The sequence below is a fragment of the Mercenaria mercenaria genome, chromosome 10, assembly GCF_021730395.1.
Source record: "Mercenaria mercenaria strain notata chromosome 10, MADL_Memer_1, whole genome shotgun sequence".
NCBI classification, from domain to species: Eukaryota; Metazoa; Mollusca; class Bivalvia; order Venerida; family Veneridae; genus Mercenaria; species Mercenaria mercenaria.
In genome coordinates, this window is record NC_069370.1 from 66,148,826 (window position 1) to 66,175,653 (window position 26,828).

Consider the following 26,828-nt stretch of genomic DNA (forward strand, 5'->3'; position numbering starts at 1 on the left):
AACTTCCAGTCGAAGAATGTGTTTCAAACTTTAAATCAGTAAGTCAGAGCTAAAACCTTATATATGGTCGCTATCTAAAATTAGCCCGCTATATAAAGTTGTGATAGAAGGAAGTTTATTAACACTTGAAACGTGACATTAGCCAGGTAAACATTATTTTCGATTTATGAAATTATTTACTGTTACGTAATTCACTAATTGCTTCTTACAATAAATTATATATACATTTATACTGACAGTTATTAATTGAGAAAGCATTTTCTATTTGCACATGATCGTCGTCAGTGTGTAAAGATAATATACAGATTTGCATTGAGATTGGGTATCTGCGAACTCGTGTACATCGACATTAATCAAAATTACAGCATACCAATCTAAGGATAATATATTTAATATATAATATAATATATTTGGTTTAATCATTTAATTCATAAATAAACCTAATATTAGTAACATGATTGCCCAGTTCTTCTTAAGTATAAGTCAAGTGCTACAATGTTACAGCTAAAGCCAGCCGCATAAATATGAATACCAGTACCCAGGCCATCGATGATTTGAGTATTGTTGAAACCGACAATATCGAAAGCATAAGTGTCGTTATAGCCAATCATGCTGAAGAAGAAGCATGCGACAAAAAGCAAATACTTGCTGTCGGGTCACATGAGTATACAATCAAAACTCCTCCATCAATTCCTGAAGTGCAGCCGCCAGAAGTTTTAAGTCAACGACAGTATGCCCTACAATATCCATTGTACCAGTGTGCCAGAGTTAGAAATGACTCTGGATCAGGATCAGATTCTGCAAAAGAAGAAGAGCAATTCACTATAGAAAGTAAACAGGCAATAGTGACAACAGACATGGGTAAATTGTTTTTGCAACAAAAGGAAAAATATGATGACGTAAATGTACGTCTGTCAACGTTTATCAAGAGTTCGATTGTATGGCCACATACGTCACCTTCCGCTGAACAGATGGCAGCTGCTGGAATGATATTTAAAGGTACTGCTTCAGTTATATATCATACACATTCTGACTGTTACTCTTATAATGGTAATTTATTATGTTTTATCTACTAGCATTGTACAAGTTATTGAGAAAATAGAACAAAGGTGTGTAAAAATTTAATCATATTGCTTAGATATTTATATAAACATTTATATACATGAATTCTCTTTGATGCACACAGGTCATGTACTTTTTAAGTAATATCTAATTTGATACTAAACGTTTTCCTCAAATGTATATATTTTTACATTTCCGGAGTGTTATTGTTTTGTTTTTAGGGGCCTTCTTCATTAAAGAAAACAACAGAACAGTGTATGACATGGTGGAGTGCTACATATGTGGAGGACGGCTATATGAATTTGCTGAAACCGACAACCCACAGGAGGAACATAGGAGATTATATCCTTTGTGCTCTTAAGTAAGTAAAATTTCAGTTAAATTTAGACGATAACCCGTTTTTTCATTCCTTTGTATTACATAAGGTATAATCCCCCAAATAAACGAGACTTACCTTGGTTAAGTTGAAGTTTGGTTGGGATTTTATGTAGTCATACACTTCGAAGGTGGTCAAATGAGATGCGCGCGCGTAATCACTGGTGATACTTCAGTCTTCAAAGTTCAAACTCTTGCTGTTTGCAAAAACTCGCCCCCCGCCCCCTCCCACAACCCCCAGATAACTTTCCAACAACAAAATATAAGGAAAAAATGGGGAGGGTAAACCATGTGGGTGGGCATTTGACCACCTTCGAAGTGTATGACTACATAAAATCCCAACCAAACTTCAACTTAACCGAGGTAAGTCTCGTTTGTTTGGGGGATTTTATTACGTCATACACTCCTCGGTTTACAAATGAGATTTCAAAGCAAATTTTTTGCAAAGGAAAAACACATATACCAATCATGTGTTTAAATGTAATATGATATTCATTCCGTAAAGAATTTACCTTTACATTCCAGAACTGCATTACTGTATGTAGTCTTCTGTATTGGTTTGTCATAGAACTGAGCGAAAGTCTTACTGTTCGACCATCCTGCTGTTTTTAATATATCTTCAATAGGCACAAAATTCTGCTTGGCTTTTGAAGAACTGGCACTTCTTATACTATGGCTTTTAAACTTTTTGCAGTCTATACCAGAATTTGTCATAACTGTTCGCAGCCATCTACTTATTGTATCTCTTGTGACAGCATTGTGTGGTTTAATGTAAATTATAAACAAACATGTTTTTCCCTCTCGAATTGCCTTGGTTCTCTTAAGATACTCCTTAAGCACAAAAACTACACAGAGCCTCCTATCTGGAGGTTAAGATTTCAATTCAGCAACAGGGTTACTTACCCCTGCACGTGTCTGTTTCAACAGCCCACTATTGTACAACACATATGAAGAATAACATTTCCTCATGTTTTTTATATCAAGTAAATATATAGACTGAACCCGGCTAGCCAAAGTTAATGCAATTAGCATACACAATTTAAGAGTCAACAATTTCAGTGAAAGTTTACTACCTGGAGATAACTTTTTCAAGTAAGTTAACACTTTGGATATGTCCCATGTTTCACAATACTTTGGAGCTGTAGGACGAAGGTTAAAAATACCTTTCATGACCCTTATTACTATTGGATGAGATCCAATTGAAAATCCATCTTTTATAATCCCTTTAGCAGAGAGAGCACTACGTGCTGTATTAATAGCACTATAACCACATCCACTTTCATACAGACTTGTAAGAAAATCTAAAACAAAATGTACATCTGTCTGAATTGAATCAATCTGTCTATCATTACAGAATCTGGTCCAACGGTTGATATATGACACATACTGTTTTTTCGTATCTTTTCTCTATGATGCGAGTATAATATTGGTAGACTTAACTGAAATGTTTTTACTTTTGAAAGATCTCCTGATAGTCGACAAGCTATCAGTCGTAATTTTTCCCTTAGTGGATGTATTTTGTTGGTGTTCACTATTGACAGAATGTTTCCTTGAGGGAGCATCACCGGGTGGTCTATCAACAAATTCATTAATACTGGATAATAGTTCTGTGTTTCCCACGCTGGAGCTATCAAAATACACTCCGCTCTGTCCTGCAGTACCTTCTGCAAACCTGAAAGGTGGAAAAGCATAGAAATAGATATTTGACCAACTTGTTTTCATAGCATCAATAATTTCAGCCTCAGGGTCCGGACGCCATGAAGCAAACCTTTTCAACTGTCTATTAGCTCGACTGGCAAACATGTCAATTTCTGGAGTACCCCAGTAAGACAAAATGTTCTGAAAAATTGACTTATCAAGCATCCATTCCACATTGTCATTGAATATTCGTGAACTATGATCAGCTATATTTTGTACGCCAGGAACATGGGTCGTCGACAACCAAATGCCCCTACTTATACACCACAACCAAATAGTTCTAGCTAGATCATTCAAATCAGCTGATTTTACTCCTTCTTTTGAGTTTATATAGGATACAGCTGAGGTGTTGTCACATTGTATCATGACATGTATATTTCTTTTGTTTTTACAGACGGATTTTAAAGCAAAATAGACTGCTTTTAACTCCAGATAATTGATGTGTTTTCCAGTCTCATCAGATAGCCATCTACTTTGGATTTTTTCTCTATTACAGTCTGCAACCCATCCTATAAGGGACAGATCTGATGTAATAGTCATTTCAGGGTTCCCATGACAAATTTCTCTTTTTGTAAATGCAAGTTTTCAATCCACCATAAAAGATCTTGCTTCATAGCATCCGAGATTGACATGTTTGCATCAAAATTACCTTTAACCAGTTTTAAAGCTGCTATTTTCTCACATTCTATATTTCTGTAAAAAAAGTGGTCCGTATTCAACTGCGGAGAAAGTGGACACCATTAACCCTAATATGTGAGCTATTTTCCTTATAGAACATACATTTTTGTAATACACCTCTGAGCAAGCAAGTACCAGTTTTCTTACTTTTTCTTGTGGTAATTTGACAGTCATTTCAACAGAATCAATATCATTGCCCAAGTAAGTTATTTTTTGTGTAGGCACTACAACAGATTTTTTATCATGTTTAATAAACCCTAATTCTTCAAACAATTTCACTGTATTATCTACATTTTTCTTACAGCTCTGTAATTGTTGCGCAGCTAATATTGAATCATCAATATAACCACTGTTTTTATGACCTTGCTTCCTCAAAGTTGCATACACTGGTTTCAACAATTTTGTAAATAGTAAGGCAGCACAACAAATACCATTTGGGAGGCAGACATACTGAAACAGATTTCCTTTCCAACATAATTTAAGTAATTTTTGCTGTTCTTCAGCTATTGGCACTGAATAATAAGCGTGCCTGATGTCCAAATATGCCATGTAACAATTTTTGTCACTAATGTCAATGCTGATTCAAAACAGTCCATCTTAAAATGATGACATGTTATATGTTCATTCAGATTTTTCAAATTTAAAATCATACGGTACTCTCCGTCTTTTTTCGGCCGTATAAAAATGGGAGAAATAAATTCTCCCTCTTCATGATCTACTTTTTTGATGACTTTTAACTGTAACAATGTTTCAATTTCTAAGTCGATAATTTTACTTTTTGCTTCATCAAACTTTAAACCACACTGATGTGGTTGTTCAAATCTGTAACTATCATTGACTTCAAAATGACAATGAAGTGCAATATCTAAAATTGATCTGAAGTAATTTTTCTCCATTGTTTTTCAAAATGTTTCAGTCTGCCTACCTCAAATATAGGTATACGTACCTCAGAATCTAGCGCCTGCTGGCTTCTGAGGTACAGACATTTTTACAGACATCGTCTCCATACAACTTGTCTGTAAATGGAACATTTGCTGAACACAACTGTTTATATCTATTGACTAAATCTGCCGGATGCATTTCTTTCCGACGTATGTTTATTAACTTATGAGCGTGACCAAGAATGCCTAGTGCATCTGAACCCAATTCAAGAACCTCACTATCAACAGAATTGGCAGTTTTGTCCATCATTTTTGTCAAATTTATTGCTGCTTTCACGACAGCTAATTGAATATTTTGCATTTTGACATCTGCAGTTTGAGTCCAAGGTTTCAAATAAGACCATATTTGCGGATTTACAGAGGTTTTGGTGAGACTGGTGCAATTAGACGGTCACTGGATATCTTTTGTTAGGTTAGCAAATGCCTCGTCTGAAATACCACCACGAAAACTTTCATTAATGAATGAGGCTAAATCATCATTCACCTCATCTATTACTTCAGACTGTTTTAATTTGTTCAGGAGGCCTTTGAACCGTCCTTGATCACATGAGCTGTCCTCATGATCTGACGGAAAATTAGGGCCAAAAATAGCAGACGGGACCGAACAGGGCATACCAAAACTGTCATCACTTCTATCACAAAACTGCTGAGCATCATAATCATCATTGCCCCCAGAATTATCATAATCATAAGTCAAACTATCTACTCTCTAGGCAATGGATTCTACTCGCTGAGACAGTTGATTTTGGTTGTTTCTCATTTCTTTCATAATACCGGTCATTTCCGCTGTGAACTGGGCTAAATTAACCTCGGGATTCTTAGAGGTAGACGTACTGTTAGAATTACTGTCCTGTTTAGGTTGAGACTTTTTCCCCCCAGAAGGCCCTTTATTACTTCCAACGGACGATTTACCCGACAAAGAATTTAGTTGGCGTGTTTTTACCATTTTGATTTTCTTTGGCGGACAACATGGCGTCCGCCATTTTTCCAGCACATGTACAGTATGTGACTGGTTATACAATATTTTCTATAACACGCTTTACCAATATTAAAATTTTACACACAGTCAATATTAGACGAAAAATTATAGCAAAAAAAGAACTGTTTTATTTCCGCAACCACGTTGTGGGAAATTATTGAATATCATTCAATTTAATATTACTACCGCGTAGTAATATACAGTATATATATTTTCTAAATTATTATATTGTAGCTACCGCGTAGCTACTGAATGATATATATATTATAGTCCGACCTCTCCGACATTTTGCAACGCACTGAAGTATCACCAGTGATTATGCGCGCGCATCTCATTTGTAAACCGAGGAGTGTATGACGTAATAAAATTTAGATGGTGTGAAGTAAAAATTCAGCTTTTTATCTATGCACAAAGTAGTACTGATTCAAATTGATTTTAAAGTTTTAAAAATGCCTCTTGCTGCAAAACGTTTACTTCACTGTGTAAACGTGTTTTATACACTTGATAAATGTTACAATATAAAGCTTGATCACATGGAACGCTTTGCAACAAAGGTAAATATTCGAAGCATTTGCTTAAAATCTACACTACAAAAGTACAAGAACGAACATTTGCAAAGACATGAGCAATATTTCAGGTATCACAGAAGGGGAAGTTTGCAGTTCATGAAAGATCCAACACGATTCATATGAGGTTGTTTCCGGTCATAACCTACCATCTGATGCGAACCCCAGGTGCACAACTGCACATGCTGACCAACATTCCTGTAAACTTTGGTGACTCTAGGTCAAATACTTGTGGAGCTACGCACGACACAACATTAAAATGACAAATTTTTTACTAAGTCAGGGGCCATAACTCCTACACGACTGAATGTATACGGGCGCAAAGCCTCAGGTGCACAACTACACATGCTGACCAATATTTCTTGTAAAGTTTTGTAACTCTACGTCAAATACTTTTGGAGTTTGGCGCGACACAACACTAAAATGACCAATTTTTACAAAGTCAGGGGCCATAACTCCTACAAGACTGAATGAATCCGGACGCGAAACCCCAGGTGCACAACTACGCATGCTGACCAATATTCCTGTAAAGTTTTGTGACCCTACGTCATATACTTTTGGAGCTAGGCGCGACACAACATTCTCGGAAGGATGGACGGACGGACAAGAGCAAATCTATATGCCCCCACCACTCATGGGGGGGGGCACAAAAATGATATTACTTTAATAATTATCACATATGAGCCGCGCAATGAGAAAATGAGAAAACCAACATAGTGCGTTTACGACCAGCATGGATCCAGATATGCGCAGTCTGGTCAGGATCCATGCTGTTCTCTTTCAAAGCCTATTAAAATTAGAGAAACCGTTAGCGAACAGCATGGATCCTGACCAGACTGTTCGGATGCGCAGGCTGGTCTGGATCCATGCTGCTCGCAAACGCACTATGTTGGTTTTCTCATGGCGCGGCTCATAAATCTGAATTCATCTAGTGTCGATGTCAACCAGTAACTGATTTATTCAAATAGTACTAAAAGTATTTTGCCTAAAAACGACTTCTCGTCAACAGATGGAGTAACGTTCTCGCCACCAGTTTCCCTTTGATGAAAATGAAGTTAAAGAATATGAAAAACAATTAATTAATCCTATTTTGATGCATGAATAGCAATAATACACTTATTTCATGCGTTAACATCTGCAAAATCCCTGGACCACGTTAAAGTTATAAACGTTAGGACTTGATCTTAGTTTTTTGATCTCCGCATTTGTCAATGCACAAAAAGTATATACTAGCCTATATTAAATCTGCCCATCCGTCCGGCGTTCCCGTAATACGTTCCGTTTTTCAAACGGGCGTATAAAAATCTATAGATTAAGATGTAGTTAGGGACTATAATACCATAATATTTTCATCATTGGGCAATCTAACTATTCTTTCTATTTTATTAAATATATCAACCGCTTCGTAAGCCTAGTGGTAGAGCGTCCGCTTCGAGCGCGGGAGGTCGTGGGTTCGATCCCCGGCCGCGTCATACCAAAGACGTAAATAATGGTACTAGCAGCTTTCTCGCTTGGCGCTCAGCATTAAGGGGATAGTGTTAGGACTGGTCAGCCCGGTGTCAGTATAATATGACTGGATGGGATATCATGCCACGTGTCTACGGCGTGATATTCCAGTGAGGCAGCACTATAAAGTTGGGCATTGTGCTCACTGCTACAAATAGACACCGTCGTTTTTTTTTCGAAAAAAAAATGTTGAAAAAGACGTTAAACCCGAACACACACACATTATTAAATATATCAAACATATTTCATACAGAAAGGAAACGGTTAAAAATATGCTTAAGAAAGATGAAAATAATTTCTGTTTATTGTTTATTTTCCGTAAAAATGACATACATTACATAAGCGATAACATAAACATTTATTTATATGCAAATGAAGGGCGGTACACAATAAAATTCTAATAAACCAAAACTGATAGACACGAGGCGAAGCAAACAACTTAGGAATATTATATCATAAACTAAATAGAATAGTTTTGAAAACATGACTGAGCACGTTCTAGACATATGCATCATTTAAACTGGTTCTTGTTAATTGATAATATTTGTAAAAAGTACACTGAAACTGGTGATTAATTCCAACTTTGGTACGAAATTATTGTTCTATATATATTCTGCCTATTTTGTACTATTGCTCCATCGTATGAGTCAAAAGTAACAAAGGCATGTGTATATAAATAATGTTTTAAATATTAAAAGGAACTACAGAATCTCCAAACGTCAGTTTGACTTTATATAAATGGTACTAATTTTCAAATCATTAATAACATGTCATGACACAGAATTATGTGTGGGAATCGATGACTAATTTTATTAATAAACAATACAATCTGACATAAAGTTAACATTAAGTACAAACGCTAACGCAAACTATTTTTAAAGATACTTTTTATTTGAATGTACACATTTTTAGAATGATATATCTTTAAATATTCGCAATGTAAATAGCCTTAAATGTTTTAAAGAAATGTGCAAGACATTGTACCTGTCTATTGTAATTGACACAATATGTGATTGTCCTTTTTTGTAGCTCACTGAGCACAAAGTGCTCAGGGTGAGCAATTGTGATCGCCCACCGTCAGACGTCCGTCTATCCGTCCGTCCACACTTTCCTATAAACAACATCTCCTCAGAAACCATTTGGTGGAAGTTGATGAAACTTGGCCTGGATGTTCTTTGTGAGGACCTCTGCCAGAGTTGTTGATATGGTTACGCTTGGTTACACATAGGGGCCGCCAGGGCTAAAATATAAAATATAAAAAGCTTTAAACGACATATCCTCCTATACGGCTGGTCCGTTCTAGCGATTCTCTACCAAGATTGGGGTCAATACAGGCCATGCCCGGGTGGTTTCTTGTTTAACATAGACTTATTTGCTTTTGAAGCAATGGCAAAGAATTTTGGACCACGAGTGAAATGTTTGAAAAATTTCAATATTCATCTCTTAGATAGTATTAATCATGACCTACCGACCTTCTTCCTTGTTTTTAAAGTTACAGCGTAGAAATTTGGACCACCAGTATAAGTTTTGATACAGATTTCAATACTTATCTTGAATAGTCTTAATCTTGATCTGTAGACCTACTGTCTTGTTTTTGAAGGTACAGCATAGAAATTTGGACCACATGTTTAACTTTTGATACAGACTTCAATATTCCTAATATTCTTAACCCTGACCTACCGATCTACCTTTTTGTTTTTGAAGCTACTGCCAAGAGATTTGGAACACCTGTTTAATTGTGTAACAAATTTCAGTAGTTGTCTTGAATAATCTTTAACATAACCTACTCACCTAGTTTTTTTTTTTTTTTTTTTTTTTTTTTTTTTAAGCTTTAGCAAAGAAATTTGTTCAAGCAAGCAACTAAAATCAGGTGAACGATATAAGGTCATCATGGTCCTCTTGTTTACATATCATTAGAATGAATTGAATGCGTAATATATTTATATAAGTGTCTGTTGTAGAATGTATAAGTCAATCATTTGACTATATAATGTATAAATTGGGATGGTGTATAAATATATATGCATGTATATTTTTAAATTATTCACTCATCAGAATTTATGCCAAAACCTATATCAGAAAAAGTTACATCTTTGTAAATAAAAACTTCCTTCTATGCGTCTTAATCATTTTTAGGACGTAGTCTGCTAGCTACGATGTGATCGGATTGATATCGTTTATATGCTTGTGTTTACATATATCAGTGTTTTAACTGCTTCTTAGCTCTAATGATATGTAATTAGTATATCGCTATGAATCATATAATGTTTATGCATCAAATATCTCATAACTCGTTATATGAGTGGCACTGTACTTTTATACTGTGCTGTTTATATTTTTGTAGACTGTACTCTGTGCGCATTGCTGAGACTCAAATAAAGATAAAAAGTTACGCGTTGAATATTTTCAACAAGAAAGTGTGATTGTAACACAGAAAAGGTCATAGTGTATACAATAACATCCTTATTTTGTCAAAGTTTGAATGAAAAGTTAACTTAAACATATTCTACATTTTTGTGTATATTAAATAAAATTTTGCTCAGTCATACACGTTTGTAGAAATTATCATATATGCATAAAGTATTTCTTACTCAGGAAAATAACAAAAAAAGTGAAATGTCATAATAAAACTTTCAAACATATGCGTATGTTCATTCTTCCAAAAGTGCCTTACCATGCGTTATCCCCCTTTCGAAAAGTGTTGACCTTAAAGGAGTCAAATTGCAGAAGTCCATGTTGAGGTCATTTTCAAAAATGCAGTTTGAAATAAATGCTTAATTAGATACATCCTCAAAATATACGTGAAAATAAAGGATCTGTCTTGTCTAATTCAAGCATAATTTTCAGGTGATTGAAACCATAGGAATTCTTACGTGAATCTAATAGCGAAAACAACAGTAAGGTAATAGTCAATTCATTAATTGTATTGATTCATGAGTTGTAAGCTACATATAGAAGAACCATTTTAAGAAAATCGAAAAAAGATTCAGCAAACTTTTAATCATGACAAGAGTCATTTTCAAACAGTCAAATTTTGTCATACGTTTTCACGAACTATCGAAATGAATGTCTTTCTTCATTCTCCATTTGCATTGTTTTTGTAAATATCTTGGTAGGGCATTGTAGTATGTAACATTACAATAAACTCTGCAACAATAGTTATGCTAGGGATTATTTTGTTGCGTTCATTGGAATCACGTAAGAATTTCTATTGTTTTGATTTGTTATTGGTAACATGGGTCCTAAAACTCGAACTTAAGGCACAAAAGTGTTTCCTTTCTGAAGGGTAAAGAAAAATATAGTTTGAATAATAACGTCATTATTTTTGAAAACAATTGATTGTTTTTTATCTTTTGTCTTACATCGGAAATTTTAAAACGTGGTACCAACTTATCATAATTTAATATGCAGTCAAACCTGTCTATAAAGACCACCCTTTGGAGAGCCAAAAGTTGTTCAAAACTGTTTAACGTATCTAAATAAGTATCTCTTAAGAAAAAAAACCTCTCTATAACAACATCATCAAAATTTTTCTATGCTGAACTTTACTATCAAATTTACCTCTCCAGAACAATAACCTCTATATAACAGTCAATATTTGTATCTCTCAAAGGGTGTTGCTCTAAAGAGGTTGCACTTTTGCAATGTATTGTTCTAAATGTGTGTAAAACTTCAAACTGAGTTATTTAAAAGAAATATTTGTTGCGTTTACAGATTGTTCAGGGTACATAGGTTTTCAGCAATTTCTGAAGTCAGTAACAGATAAATTGGAAGTGTTTCTAAACTTTTCACATTTAAAACAGGTTTTACAAGTGAGCCAAGTTGCGTATTTATCACTTGGATGAAGCGGACATTTATCAGAATTACTGTCGCCAGAACTTGGGCATTAAACTTCGAAATAATACCCATGCAATGTATCAAACTACGATGAGGTTTTGTCTTTATCTCATTAGAACGTTCTCTTTAAGTCAAGTGATGTTTGTGAATATAAATGTTCCACTTAAGCTGGTACTAGGGAGCGTGATGGTTTTTGCACATTTCATTACCTCCCACGAAGAGACTTGATTAAGTCCAGTTTGCTACTTTTTGATTAGTTGAGTTATATGCTTCCAAAGTATCGTCTTTCAGACGGCTGTAAGATGTCTTCCATGCTTGGACTTCTTAGTGTACTTTCTTGTTCGTTTTGATCGTAAAGTCCGTTCAATGTTTTAGAACATAAGATGTTCAATTAATAAGGCGTTGCCATGGAACCTGTGGGACGCAACACATTCAATTACCTCTCAAGAACAGACTATTTTACTAGGTTGAGTTCAATACATGTACAAAATTTTCTTGTAGATGTTGTTACCTCTCAGAGATACAAAGCTGTATGAAAACTGCGGATTCAGACAAAAAGAGAGTAACTATTCATTTATGCTTTAAAAACACAAATTGCAAAACATTAGTAATTGTTTCTTATAAAAAGACCTCGTGACAAATCATTGTGCCATAAAAATATCTATCCTACTTGTAAAAAAATAAAATGCTACTGACTGGCAAGACGAACATTTTTTATTCAATGAATGTAAACAGTTTCCATTATAGAAGGTAATTTCAGTTCTGAAAAACAAAGGACTCATATAAGTGATAAAATACATACGGAAAAGGTAAATTCTGACTGATCAACATTTACAAAAATTACACAAGATATTGTGGACTGTAAAAAAGCGGTCATAGAATCTATAAATAAAAGCCTCTCGCAATGTAAGCTGATGAAGTCTTTAACAAGAACATTTGACGATAATACGGATAATTTACAAGACAGAGTCGGTAGTCTGGAGAAATTTGGAGACAGTGCTGGCATGGTGAAAATCGCACAATGTAGTAGGCACTATACTCCAAAAGCCTTCATTAGTTGTTTTAAAGCATATGCTCAGAGATGTTCATTGAAATGTAAATTTGTAACGACGTTCATAAAATATTTATAGGTTATTAGCTTTGTATCGTGAAATATGCACGAGTTCTTCAGTGGAAAATATTGCGCGACTTTAGGAGCGCAATATTCTTCCGCTGAAGAACAAGTGCATATTTCCCGATATAAAGATAATAACATTTTAATTACATACGCATTTACGCGTATAAATTTAATGTAAATATTATGAATTTGTTCAACAGCCTAAATAGGATTGACAATACTGAACTAAATGAAAAAATAGTGCAACAGCACACACTAAATTACGTCACGCACCCGATATGGAATTCAGGCGTCAGTGTTTGGAAAAATATTGACGTTTCCGGTATCAGTGTAACTTAACAGGGAGTAGAAACGAGTATGTAATAAGAGAAAATATCTCAAATGAATATTATTTAATGTCGACATATGATATTATTACTACGATAATGGGCGCGGTTATACTCTTTCTTTTTTACACACGTTGCAAACACAAATTATTATAGTATTTATACATTTTTTCGGACTATGGATTTATGTGATAAATAAAAAAAAATACTATTTGCTCACTAGACTTTATTAAACGAACCTGCAAATTAGAAGTTTTGACAAATGACAAAATAAATATGCTTCTTTTAATTGTAACAAGCAAACATTATTAGCCTCGACTATAATTAATGATAACATAGTAAATACGTTATGCGAATAGAAAATGGACGTTTCAGACGAAATTTTATACATACATTCTGCACAGACAGTCATTTTGTCTTCTTGCCATACCATATTTACATTATGAAGTCGTTACATTTCTTACATTATAAACAAATTTTATTCTACTCTATTGAACTTGTACAGAGTTATAAACTTAGACAAAGTAATGTATATACTAAACGAAACAGCTAACCGCCCTATGCTATTTTACAAATAATTATATTAAAAATACTGTAAGTCTCTTTTTTGATAAAACATCAGCATGTTAATAAAATCTAACAATCTCACAATTTTAGAAATATCAACTTACACAAAGACATCATTTTACTATAACATCCCATTTTTAAAAAATCACAAAAATACACATAAAAGTTTCTTAGTAAACAGCATTTATAAATATACAGAGGGATAATATAACAAATATATGTATATTACAAATATTTGCAGCATTTTCTTTTTTCATTTTGTAAAACAGTCAAAATAAACATTGATCTTACATTTCAAACAAGAAACACGTTCATTGCATAATCATTTTAAACGTCTTGAAACAAATTGTAAAAGATGTTTGATGTTCTCTACTAAATCAACCATGAAGAGGCTTAGTATTATACTATAAAAGGGATAAAAACTCTAAATAAAGGAACGTATAATTATTTTGACATTATCAGTCTATAAAGTATAACACTGACACCAGAAAGTTCAGATGAGGGGCGATAATCAAACACCATGAAAACAATGTCAATCGATGTAATACAGATAAAAAAATTATATTGTTTATCTGTACTAATCTTGTAAAGAGTTTACAGTCTTCATGTTTAAAGCATTCTTCTACCATAAGCAATATCCTAGAGTTTATCAAATACATTCGCAAGCTCCGTCTAGCGACTTAGCGACTAATAAAATAATCACAGTCAAACAAGTAACAATTAATTTCAATGTAAAGGGAAAGATACTGAAAGAATATACTAAAGCATGGACTTATAGTTCACATATATGTAGAAAAATGTATATGTCAAGGCAATGTAAGAAAATGCGCCTTTTCAGACGAAAAACAGCGGGGCTGCACCATACCATGACAACGTTATAAAAACAGGTGGCGCTCTAGACGTTACAGAGTGCAGCTGTAGTAGAATATTAGAATTTAATGGCATTTCAGAGATCAGAGGGCGCGGCTGCATCGTCATATCGATAGTGGTGTGGTTGTATTTGTGCATCTTCCTCCGGGCGTTCAGGAAGTTCTTCGTCTATATCAAAAATAATATCATATCTATTTGATAACGTTTACTCGTTATTCATACTTAGTCTTGCACATGCTCAATTAAGAAATACGACATCACTTTTAAAAAGATTATAATACAATCGATATACCAATATTAGAAATATTCAGTAAACTATAAAAAATGGGTCATGATACGTGACACAATTTCAGAAGGAAATCAAAATGAAAACCTTTCATATATCAAGTGCTATGGTTGAAAGAATGATTGCTAGCTTACATGGAACTTCACTTCTTCGTTTCGAACACCACCTGACCACGGATATAATTGCAATAATAAACACGATTGCTCCGATACCTCCCATCACATATCCCACATACTCCGCGGCTGTTGTACCCTTTCCATTTTTTGAACCAGCTAAAATTGAAAAATGAGAGCAGAGGCAAATTTTACTGTCAAAAATGACGTCTCCATAAATCTGGTAAAATATATTTTTGTTATGCTTGTTAAAGGTTACAAAAATAGCTTTCGTTTGACGGCTAGTCGTCCAAAGTTGGAATTATCTTTAATAGATAAGCAAGACGGCTTGTAATATTTGTGTTGATTCCCATATTTTAAACTGTGACATACAAAACTTATGATCAGCAGATTAATTATTGTTTGATTAAATACAATGAGAAACGTAGAACTATGTAGTAATATGATGACTCTTTTTAACTTAAAATATTAAGTTTTTTCACTTGTTTCTGCTTTATTGTAAATGTAAAACTGTATCAAATGCTATTTATTAAATGTAGAAATAAATTCATATGTTTTGCAACCAACTTAAACAAACCTTCCTTGCCCAGTCCTCCGTAATTATTTAAGGTATACTAGACCCAAATTTCAAATTTGAACAATTACTGTCTATATAATTTGCATATTATGTTAACATAAACTTAACTTGTTATGTGTATTAAAATTACTATGCACCACGTTTACAATAGTATACACTTTATACATGTGTAGGCAAACAGTATAAAAGTGTCCTACTACTAAAATCTTGGAAGTTATTATGACATTTGATTATGAATATAGCTTTGCATACCCAATTATTAATATATTACATTTAATGCCGATTTTCTACATTTAAAGCAGGATATATACGTACCTTGTGTTGTAAAGGAGACGGGATCAGACTTTGAAGCAGAACCTCTCGCATTTTTAGCCACCAAATAAATATTATAGCTGGAAGAACTCTCAAGTTTTTCTAATTTGAAAGATTCCGGCCCTCCTCTTCCACCTGTTGTATCATCTATGTCTTTGATATCTAAATTATATTATTTATTATATATAAATCTGGTATAACAATTATAATAATAATAATAATATAAACTAGCAACAATAGGAAAGATCGCCGTGACGTCACGTGTCAACATCTGTTTGGTGGAGGGCAAAACAAATGTTTTAACATCGTTTGTGTATGGGATCGGAATTTTTAATTCTTAATTCTAGCATAAAATTGCTGTTATTGTCACTTTTCGGGGGTGTTTTAACAGGAGAGAAAACGTGTGTAAACAAGGAGATTCTCGCGCTCGCGTGCTGTTATAACACCTTTTTATATATGCGCGTTCCGTGGCAAAGCGTAAACGCCATTCGGCCCCAAAACGGATAGTTCAAAACGAAATGACGTCAACGTAAAAAATAACTCAGACATTCTCGCGCATTTCGTGGAAATTTAATGACGTTGAGTGACAATGTATTCATTTATCAGTTTTTTACGCGTTTTATGCTAGAATAGCGTTAGCGCATGTTGATTTCGTGTTATAACATCAGCAGAATCCCTCGGGATTCTGCAGATGTTATAACACGAAAAAACATGCGTTATCCCTACATAACTTTTTCACTAATTTTTGTATTTTCAAAATTCAAAAAGTTTTGAAATACTTAAAATTTTTATATTTTCGTATTCAAATATCTTTTTTAAATGAATAACCGTTTGAAATGATATATAATTTTGATAGCGGCGTAGTGACGTTCAAAACTTTTAGAAAAACACTGTAAGTTAATCTATTTTATTTCGAAATAATAATTAAAAGTAATTAATAAATTGCTTGTTTCATAACCTTTTCATTGATCAAAAAAAAATATTGATATAATTTGTGTTTTAAGAAAGTTTAGGCCGTTAGGAAAACATCATTGTTCACAAAAAAAATTAATGTTCGGCGTCTGCCCACCAGATCGCCGTTTTATCAGTTCTAAAAATAGAAAATACAACGGATTTGTATACAAACGCGATCTCTCCTATACGACATTTGTTTAACAGACATTTTGCATAACAAACCTGGATTCAATAACGTTTTAAATAGTATCGCAAAAGGTATAATCGTAACTGTAACTAAACAACGGAACATGTGTAGCGCAGACGAGACTAAATTAGCAAGGAAACGCTATATAAAAGCAGGCAAGAAATCATATATAAGCAGAGAAAACATTATGTGAGCAGACGAGACGCTATATACGCAGATGAAATGATATATGTAAGCAGACGAGACGCTGTATAAAAGCAGACGCTATTTGGAATTGAGTGATTCCTTTATAAAATACTTCTCGTGTTAGTTGTAAAAATATCATTGATGGTTTCACATAACTATTATATTAATAAAAAATTGTTTATAAAAAATCTCTGCATAAATATGTCTTGGTTTTTTTTCTGAAAAACAAGATGGCGTCTTTTGAAAAAATGTCAAAACATGATTTCAGCAGACAAGACTATGTGAGCAACCGTAAAAACCGTAAAATCTCTAAAAGTAACATGCTTTCCTTAAGTTGTCTATCTTAGATGTTGTCACGTGTGGTAGGGTCGGGGCATGTTGTTACATTGAGCACGGGGTACATTGGTGCAATGTCACAACTTACCCCGTTTGCTTGTTTCACAAGTTCACGATAGTAAATCGGTAGGTAATTATTTATTTACCAGGTATTTAATTTGTAAAAGTGAACACATTTTTGTTTCCGATGTCCCGACCCTATTCAGTAAAATGCTGCCGGTGTGACATTTAATACTGACCCAAATGAAAATAGACCCCATGGGTCCTTTCTCAACGTTGAGAATTGACCCTGTCAACATTATAACATTAAAGTTTGATCAAAAGGCCCTTTTTCAACGTAGAGAATTGACCCCGTCAACATTTCAACATTAAATTTTGATCAATGGGGTCAATTTTCAACTGGGTCAATATTTAATGCTACACCGGCCCTACTTATTATGACATTGGGAGCAAAAATATAATCTACTTAATATTTTGTTAAAAACATCTGTGTTTCAATTTTGAAAGATAATGACATTGTGTGTTTTGTTACATTTCACAACCTCTTTCAAACATATTGAATTAAATGTAGAAGTATAAGTTTCTGTCCGACCTTACATAGAACCTTTTGCGATGTCACGCGTCCGAAAAAATACAAGGACTTGCAGGACGGACTATAAGATCTATTGCTAAAGACGTTAACAATAATCTAACATTTGCAGATATGTCAAACAGGTTATTTAGGTGACGAGAACCAGTGACTTTAATACTGGATATAGACCAGCCTATCAAGTCTTTACGGCAGACCATACTATAGAGATTACTACCAGTTCACCACAGAGAGGAAATTCACAAGAAGACAATTCTTACTGAGATGAGTGAAACTGAGCAACATAATCAGCACACTGCTCTTACCATAGTAAATGCCAGAATGAACCGGGAGGTGTCAAATGTTCTTGGAGATGGATATTGTCGGTCCTTTAAATGGCCGAAATGTAACTGGCGATGCTGAGCGCTATTTTAGCTACTTGTTTATAAAAATATTTTCTGTCATAATAACATACATTTTGTAATATGGACAAAAGGGGAAACGAATAGGTATTGTAGATAAACTACTTACTTATTAATTCTTTATCATTGACTGTCCCTTTAACTCCAAAAGATTGTTTACTGCCATAATCAAAGCCTGCCATCCATTTTAATTCAACTGAATCAGCAGTTATATCGCTGTAAGATAAGTTCCAGACGGCATCCGGAGGACCTAAATAAAACCAGTATATATACAGGTACAAGATTGTAAACAACAAAACAGCATCCACTAGGATCTAAAGCAAACTAATATAAATCTAAGTTGACAATAAGACAGCATACAAATGGATACTGAATTCAATATTGTATGGACATTAGGTCGTCATAAGCAAATATATTCATATGTGACTGAACCTTACTTTAAGTCATTAGTTTCAAAGTCAATGAAATAGATGCTAACTGGCTTTGAAAAGAGATATCGAAAAACGTACACTAGAACGGAATTGAAGACTGTACGACTTGCAGCCCAAAAGAAACAAATAATTTAGACACAAAGTACAAGATATGTTTCTAAGCGCATCTTTTTTGTTGTCAGATTTTTTGTTTTACTCATTTGGTAATTATAACATTATGATTATGTCGTTTTTCCATAAATACGTAAATATGTAAGGACCGTACGAAATTTCTAAAGTCCGTTTGATATATTTTGCAATAACTATTATTAAACATAGTACATTTGTGACATTTCTAACACATTTGGAAAAAGTATGTCAAAAGTATGCTGTTAATAGCCTACTTAAACAACAAACCTGGATACTAGTAGTGTAACGATGTCATCTGTATATATTACAAACACTACCTACTTTTAATAACTCATAAATACAGTATATTATGTGTGTTGTGCTTTTATTCAACTTGTAAATATCATTGATAAGGATGCAGAGGTGAAGATGATGAAGTTTCACTTATATATGTTCAAATATCCAACCATTTAAATAAAATTATGTTTCTAGGATATGGTAGGATAAGAAATGTTATGTTTTTCTTGCATACCAGATGAGGATTTCTGGTATCTTTACCGGTGCTGGAAAACGGAATAAAAATCCAATACCTTGACAGTTCCTCTTTGTTCCTGATAGTATATTTCTTGATTCAAAACACGTTATTTTATAAAAAATTCATAACGTTACGCTGCAACTGATAAAACAAAACCGGAACTAAACATTGTTATTTGTCTTTGAAACGTCATGGCGTCTTTCCTGTTTATGGACGTTGCTTTCCCGTGTTTTGTTTAAATACGCTGCTATAAGAAATAGTTTAAAAAAGAAAGCCGTTCGGTTGATTTTATTTTTGTTATTATTTCTTGATATCGGTATGCAAGAAAAAGATACTGTCACTGGTTATAGGTGAAGATGGGAATATCCGTCTCTCGGGTAACTGTTTAGGCGGTAACTCGGCTGGAGCCTCGTAACCACCTAAACAGTTACCCTCGAGACCGGAAATTCCCATCTGCACCTACAACCAGTGAAAGCATCTTATATTCGTGCCTTGAATGAAAATAGCTCAACCGTCAATTATTCTAGACATTAACGTTGCTTTTGTGAATTTCGAAAATTGGGATGAATGAATAGAATGCATCACTATGTTATTAAGGTAGTTCTGCACGTTAGGATCGAAATTTTTTCTACAATGTAGAATTTGATTAAACTCTGATTTTTCAAAACTTCCGAATATATTAAGAAAATTCAGGAAATAAAAAGATAGGGTCGTGTGCTTGATTTTTTGCTGGACTGATTTGAAAAATTTCGACCTCACGCAATTTTTCATAATGGCAGTCTATGGGAAAAACGCAATTTTCATAACATTTTCGCGAATAGAAAATTTTCTACAATGTAGATTTTAATGAAACTTCTCACAGTCGTAAAGAAACATATGGCCTATAATATGGTGAAATAAAATGTATAGGTCCGTGTGCTTATTTTTGAAATATCTGGCTATGATTAAAGTGAATCGCCTATTTCAAGCTAATTTTAAGACATTATTTTGAATTATTTAACGTGTAAGATGTTTTAATATCATATTTTAACTTTAGAAATATAGGATCAGTGCTATTTTAATACATTTACTCATGGGTTGCCCTTAACTCATTAACTGATTTTCGTTTCCGTACGCCGAATCCAGGCATTATTCTACGTTTTCCGGATAGATGACGTTACGCCATCACTTTCGGTTTATTAAACGTGCAGAACTACCTTAACAACATATTGTTTTAACGTTTGGCAAATGTTATAAGTGCATTTTTCAGTTATGCCAAGATATAGTTGGGGCGCTACAAGTTTCGTTATGTGTACAAAATATGTTTTTTCTAGACGTTCAGAAAATTTAAACATACTAATATAAAAGTAGGCTGTATCTAAATGTCTTGAACTTACTAAATACTAAATTTGAAGATGCAATGCTTCAGTTCCAAAAAGCAAGACAAACTTCACGTTGCTGCTATTTTTTATTTTAGTATATGTGCGGTAACTTAATGTCCAAAGCAATGTGCGAAATGTCTTTGCAATACCAAGGAGAACCCTTAAGAGAATCCTTAAACGATGATAGTAACTACCTGGTTACTAGAAACCCTTTCACAGATGCAAACCTAGACCTGTCACAGATTACATCTGATAGGTTTGAAGAAGTTCTTATTAAAAGATATTATCCGGAAATGAAATAACTTTAAATATTATATGTCAGTCATCAAAAAAAAAAAAAAACATTTAAATGTTATAAGATAAATGATGTTAATTACTGGAGGAAATTATCCGAAAATGAAATACAGGACAGACTGAAGGGCAGGTTAATATCTCTCTTCCCTGAAATGATGCGATATTCCAAAACAAAGATGTACCTATTTAAAATCTTACCAAACATTCTTTACATATTCTTACATGATCCCAACTTACCATCCTCCTTTATTGTAAATGTATAATTTTTATTTCCAATTTCATTCTTCATGTTAAGAACATAATCTCCAAAATCATCTTCAGTAACGTTATGTACTTCTATCATAGTAGTGAGTCCATGATCTGTATGTTTAAAAGGTACGTTGTTGTGCCACCAAGTGAAAGCAACAGGGAGAGGGTTGCCAACCGCTTGTACTTTAAACGTTGTGTTAGCTCCAAGACGAGGTGCAGTTGTATTGACAACCGGCGACGCTGGGTCCGGCTCGGGAATACCTTTAGTTGATTAAACAGAGTCAAACAGATAATTCACGAAAAATGATTTGGTTTGGCAACCAACTTAAAATGTAGTTAAATACTTTGTTTGAAAGTTGTATAAAATATAACATCTTCATCGCTAAAAAGAATGGGTGTGCTAAACTAGCACAATTTTACATATGGCATTTTTTACTCTCTTTGTTTGTATTTAAACTTGTTTATAATCGCCACCGGAAAGCCATTTGGGTGATTCCACCAAAAGACTTAGCAATTTAGCGGAAGTATAGTGCATGTTACACCGATTCCATCAGCTTTCCTGCTTTTTAGTGTGCCAAATGTAAAGCACCCAAATGCAGAACTCTTATCACAATGTTATCTTTGTTTGAATCTTTTAGTTGGAGGGACGAGGTTTGATATCTCATGTTCCCTTACAACAAAGAGTTTACTCTCAGTATTCTACCAATTTTTATATCTTTCAATTATGTGATGCAACGCAGCTTTACAGATGCAACGAAGGAAACTAATTTTACCATGTTGCATATCAAATTTCATTAAACCATACAAAAGGGAAGCACAAATTAAGAAATATTTCGTCGCTTCAACTTTCGGCTACTTTATTTGCACATACACGAGCGGAAGCTATTTGGATTAACTAGGCATGTAAATAACTACTGCAGTTTTGACAGTCATTGTAAACTGTATTACTATATATAAAAAGTGTTTTATTAAATATCTTATAATTCTCATTAGAAAAAAACTGCACAAAATTATACGCAGCTAAGACACGTAAGAATACTATACTTACCCTCGGTCAAGAATGATACAAAAGCCTTTGCAGGTGTAGATGTACCATTACTATTCATAGACACCACTGTTATATTATACTCTGTGTTTGTGGACAAATTCTTTACCACAAAGCTGAATTCTTGCTGCCCTGGATCCGGATGCGTGTCGTTGACTCTGTGTAGTTCTAATGTAATAATTTATAAAATTATAATTACTAGATAACTACAAAGGCTAAGAATATAATATGTATGAAGTTCTATGATGCGAACATATAATTCCTCCGTACAAAGTATTTATATTTACATCACGGTGGAAACTGTCAAACAATTTTCAGTTACTGTAGCACATGTTAACAATTAATATTGTCAGGTGCTTTAGACACAGGATTAAATAAGGTATATTCCATCACTCATAGGCCTGCAGAGAATTTTATTGACAGTATACCCCTTCACTACTATCTGTGTATGTTTCGATCTTTTACCTGTATAGTTTCCATTTTCATATCGCATCACCACAAACGTTTGTGTCTTGTTGTAATCATAACCAGTGACAAAACTGAGATTGGCAGTTGTTGTTGTAACAGCTGATACGTTGAGATTGGTAACAGGAGCTGGCGGACCTGTCAAGACGAAACGAATTCATAACTTTACTATTTCTTCAAAACATCTGCATAGCCTTTTGGAATAGCTATTCGGTACTTCCTAGCAGATATAAATGAAATCCTTGCCATTTTTACACTGGAACAATTTTTTATTTGGTAAAATGGTTGCTATTTATGGGTTTCTAAGATATTGTAAAGAAATACATATATAATACACACTTTAGACCATCAATGGGGTGTTAGCAGAACGCGTAGCATACCAGGATATGATGTCCGTTTTAAATAGCATTAAACGAATGACTGTTAGATTAACAAGGTATTTGAACAAATGGATTAACCGTGTCCGACTTAACTTGACGACTATACCGTGTAAAGGAAATTGCGAACTGAATGCCTCATTACATGAATTGCCAGCAAAATAACTGATACATGACTATCTGGTAAACTATGCGAAAGACTTGTTGTCTGATAGGATGATTGCTAAACTGAATGTAAGGTATGTTCTAAAAGAAGATAACTAGGTAGCTGTCTTACAAACTAAGTGTCTCGTAAGCTGCCTCACAAACCGGATGTCTAGTTAGCTTTTGATAAGCAGGATGTCTATCAAATTTTAATATATCGCTACGAATTTTCGGTCGAAGTTCTGTATTCAACTCTCATCGGAAACGTGAAAATATTCAATGGTTGGACTACTTCTTTAAATTGCAACGTTCCAGGGGTCAAAAAGTTCGCCGTTTCAAACGAGTTAGCTTAATTTGTTTAAAATTGCTGTCCATTTGGATGATATTAGTAGAAATAGGAATATGTATATCATAAAAGGGTCATATCAGCAATACCTTGATCTACACCAAAAGCATTCGGCTATCATGGATGCCACATCGTATCCCACGAGGAGCTAGCAAAACCCACTTGACCAGAATACAACATTTCATATCAAAGTACTCTTTTATCTACCCTATTGTCTCTGATCTATAATTAGCTGTCTCACAAACTGAATTTCTCATGAACTGTCTGAAAAACAGGGTATCTAGTAATCTGTCTGACTAGCAGGATGTGTATGAATTGTCTCACCAATCAGATGTCTAGTACGCTGTCTTTCAAAAGCAACCTATTTAGCTGTCTCACAAAGTGGTCATGTAAGCTTTCTTACAAAGAGGCATCTAGTTGTCTCACATGTGTAAGAAACTGTGTGACACACAGTGTGTCTAGTAAGCTGTCTTAAAAAGTGGATGTCTCATCAACAGTTTGACAAAACAGTGCCAGATATTCTACTGCCAGTGTAACATAAAATACGGACCCCGTTGAAAATAGATCCTGTGGGTCCATTTTCAACGTTGAGAATTGGCCCCGTCAACATTTCAACATTAAATTTTGATCAAAAGGTCCTTTATCAACGATGAGAATTGACTCCGCCAACATTTCAACATTAAATTTTGATCAAAAGGTCCTTTTTTCAACGTTGCGAATTGACTTCGCCAACATTTCAACATTAAATTTTGATCAAAAGGTCCTTTTTCAACGTTGTGAAATGGCCCCGCCAACATTTCAACATTAAATTTTGATCAAAAGGTTCTTTTTCAACGTTGCAAAATGACCCCGCCAATATTTCAAAATTAAATTTTCATCAATGGGGTCATTTTTTCTACGGCGTTAATATTTAATGTAACACCGACTAGCAGCAAGTATATTTTGATGAGCTGAATTTGTATGCTGTAGGCCTGCTTACATGTATACATGTACTGTACACATTTTATCTGACTGACGGACGGACGCATGGGCATCTTGTACGGCTAAAGACAAATAGAATATAAATTACATCCCGCCCCTCCAACCAAAAACGTCACACAATTCCAAACTAGATAAACCAAAGATGGGCAAATCCTAATACATAAATTCAAATTGTAGGCAAGGATGGACGGACGGATCGGCTGACCGACTGACATCTATTGTGCTGACAGAAGAAACGGTTGTTACAATGGAAAACAGATTGTTGTGTAAAAAAGTAGCCACATTTAAGTGGTTGATGTACTTACAGAAGTTCCTATTTAACACTTTTTTCCTGTTACAATGTGGATGTACACCTACGTCTAAAATCGCAACTACTCTCAGTATTTCGGTAATTCTAATCTTGGTCACAGCACCAGAATTACATAATTGATTTTCAGTTAATTGGTTCCATGCAAACTGAATCATCGAAGCGCAACGTTAACAATGTGGTGCGATGATTTCTCCAAAATCAATGTATCAGACACAATTACCTACTCTTTCAAAGGACTGCAGTGGGGTCTTTTTAATGTTTAATATATCTTAACAAATGTCAATTTTATTGCCAAAAATATACTGTCCCCCGTGCAAAAATTAGTTCAAATCAAAGTTTCGAAAACAAATTGTTTTTATATATTTTAATATACTTTTTAACATGGAAATGTTTCCTTTCATCATAAATACATACTAAAAGTATTATAACCAATCCACCAACAAATAAAATAGAGAAAATGGAACTTCACAGATCGCTCAACACGACAAAAATGAAAGGTTTGATTAAACCTGCATTTGCACATGTTACAAGTACAAAAAACAATTTAGTGACATCCGGAGATGTGTTCATACGGCGGTGCACATGAAACCTGGAACTTCAAGCCATAATTTAAATTTTTAGATTTTTGCGTTCAAAATGGCTGAAGTTTACACTGGAAAATACCCCAACAAATCGTTTTAACGAAAACTTCAAGCTTGATTAAGGAATATGTAAATATTAAAAACTCAAATGCGAAAAAAACGGATCAAACAGAATTAGTTATTAAATCATCTGAAGTATATTAGTTTTGTAGTTTGAATTTGTTAATTGAGGTTCTTTCAAATACTTCCTAAGATATAAATTTCTCCTATTATTCACAAACATTATTCATAATTCTTCTCCTTTCTTCGCACATTGTGACAGACTGTCTCCCGATAAGACGCTTGGTTTACAGAAAGTGTCATGTCTTCTTTTGCGGCTTTTTATTTAATTCTTAACGGAGGTCAAATCTTTCATTGCATTCATGCTTGCTTGTTTCTTTTTCTACAGCATATTAAAAGTGAGACATTTGACAACTGATATTGTTTTTCCCATATAAATTGATTTACTTTTGTTCTGAGCTAAGACAATACATTCGATCCCGGGGAAGGTGACATTAACTTTGAAGGTTCATTTAATTCTTCGCGAAGCAGCTGCATTTTGAAACAATCTATTTACAAATACATTAATGCCCAAGTATCCTGCTAATTTCAAACACTTGCAAATAGAGCAGATCTGAGTAGGGACCCTTACCTTCAGCCAGTAGTTGGTACACCTTCGCAAAATATCCTGCTTCGTTTGACATGTTGAGTGTATACTTTCCAAAATCATTAACTGTGATATTTGATAGATATACGGTACTAGTGTAGTTGGTATCGGAGCTTTTTATCTGTGTACCGTTATGTAACCACACATATTCGGGTGGTGGGTATCCGAGAGCTTGAATGGTTAGAGATACGGTGTCTCCTAGGCGTGGCTTAAATGTAGAATTACTTGTATGTCCCGGGTCTGTTTTGGGTTTTCCTATAATATATAAATGGATTGATGATGAGTGGTGTCACTCAAAGATAGTTCCGACATTTATGCCAAGTTGTTTCAAAATCCCTTCATGGATAACACAGTTATATACCAAACACGAAAATGATCCTATTAATATTTGACTTCTAAGTATGACCTTGGAGCAAGGGATCTGGGTCTTGC

At 34.1% G+C, this 26,828-nt stretch overlaps 2 protein-coding genes across 2 annotated transcripts in view; one reads left to right on the plus strand and one right to left on the minus strand.

The window, feature by feature from the left end:
* Window positions 1-506: 506 nt before the first annotated feature.
* Window positions 507-6,454, plus strand: LOC123560235 (uncharacterized). Its single transcript, XM_053553244.1, has 3 exons — window positions 507-999; window positions 1,284-1,423; window positions 6,371-6,454. The coding sequence occupies exons 1-2, from the start codon at window positions 525-527 to the stop codon at window positions 1,421-1,423; spliced, it is 615 nt and encodes a 204-aa protein (XP_053409219.1). The 5' UTR covers window positions 507-524; the 3' UTR covers window positions 6,371-6,454.
* Window positions 6,455-8,097: 1,643 nt separating this feature from the next.
* LOC123561383 (hemicentin-1-like) overlaps window positions 8,098-26,828 on the minus strand; it is a 36,190-nt gene continuing 17,459 nt past the window's right edge. Inside the window, exons 9-16 of the mRNA XM_053553243.1 lie at window positions 26,382-26,651; window positions 22,952-23,089; window positions 22,490-22,654; window positions 21,430-21,702; window positions 18,573-18,713; window positions 15,814-15,972; window positions 14,943-15,080; window positions 8,098-14,690 (exon numbers count right to left, since the gene is read on the minus strand). Coding sequence (XP_053409218.1) covers window positions 14,599-14,690; window positions 14,943-15,080; window positions 15,814-15,972; window positions 18,573-18,713; window positions 21,430-21,702; window positions 22,490-22,654; window positions 22,952-23,089; window positions 26,382-26,651 — 1,376 coding nt within the window. The 3' untranslated portion in view covers window positions 8,098-14,598. The remainder of the gene's footprint in view (window positions 14,691-14,942; window positions 15,081-15,813; window positions 15,973-18,572; window positions 18,714-21,429; window positions 21,703-22,489; window positions 22,655-22,951; window positions 23,090-26,381; window positions 26,652-26,828) is intronic.

Excerpts from the sequence above, each read along its gene's own strand:
- LOC123560235 (XM_053553244.1), top strand. The coding sequence starts at position 525 with ATGAATACCAGTACCCAGGCCATCGATGATTTGAGTATTGTTGAAACC. Across the intron at positions 1,000-1,283 it reads TGCTGGAATGATATTTAAAG|GGGCCTTCTTCATTAAAGAA; the intron begins GTACTGCTTCAG and ends TTTTGTTTTTAG.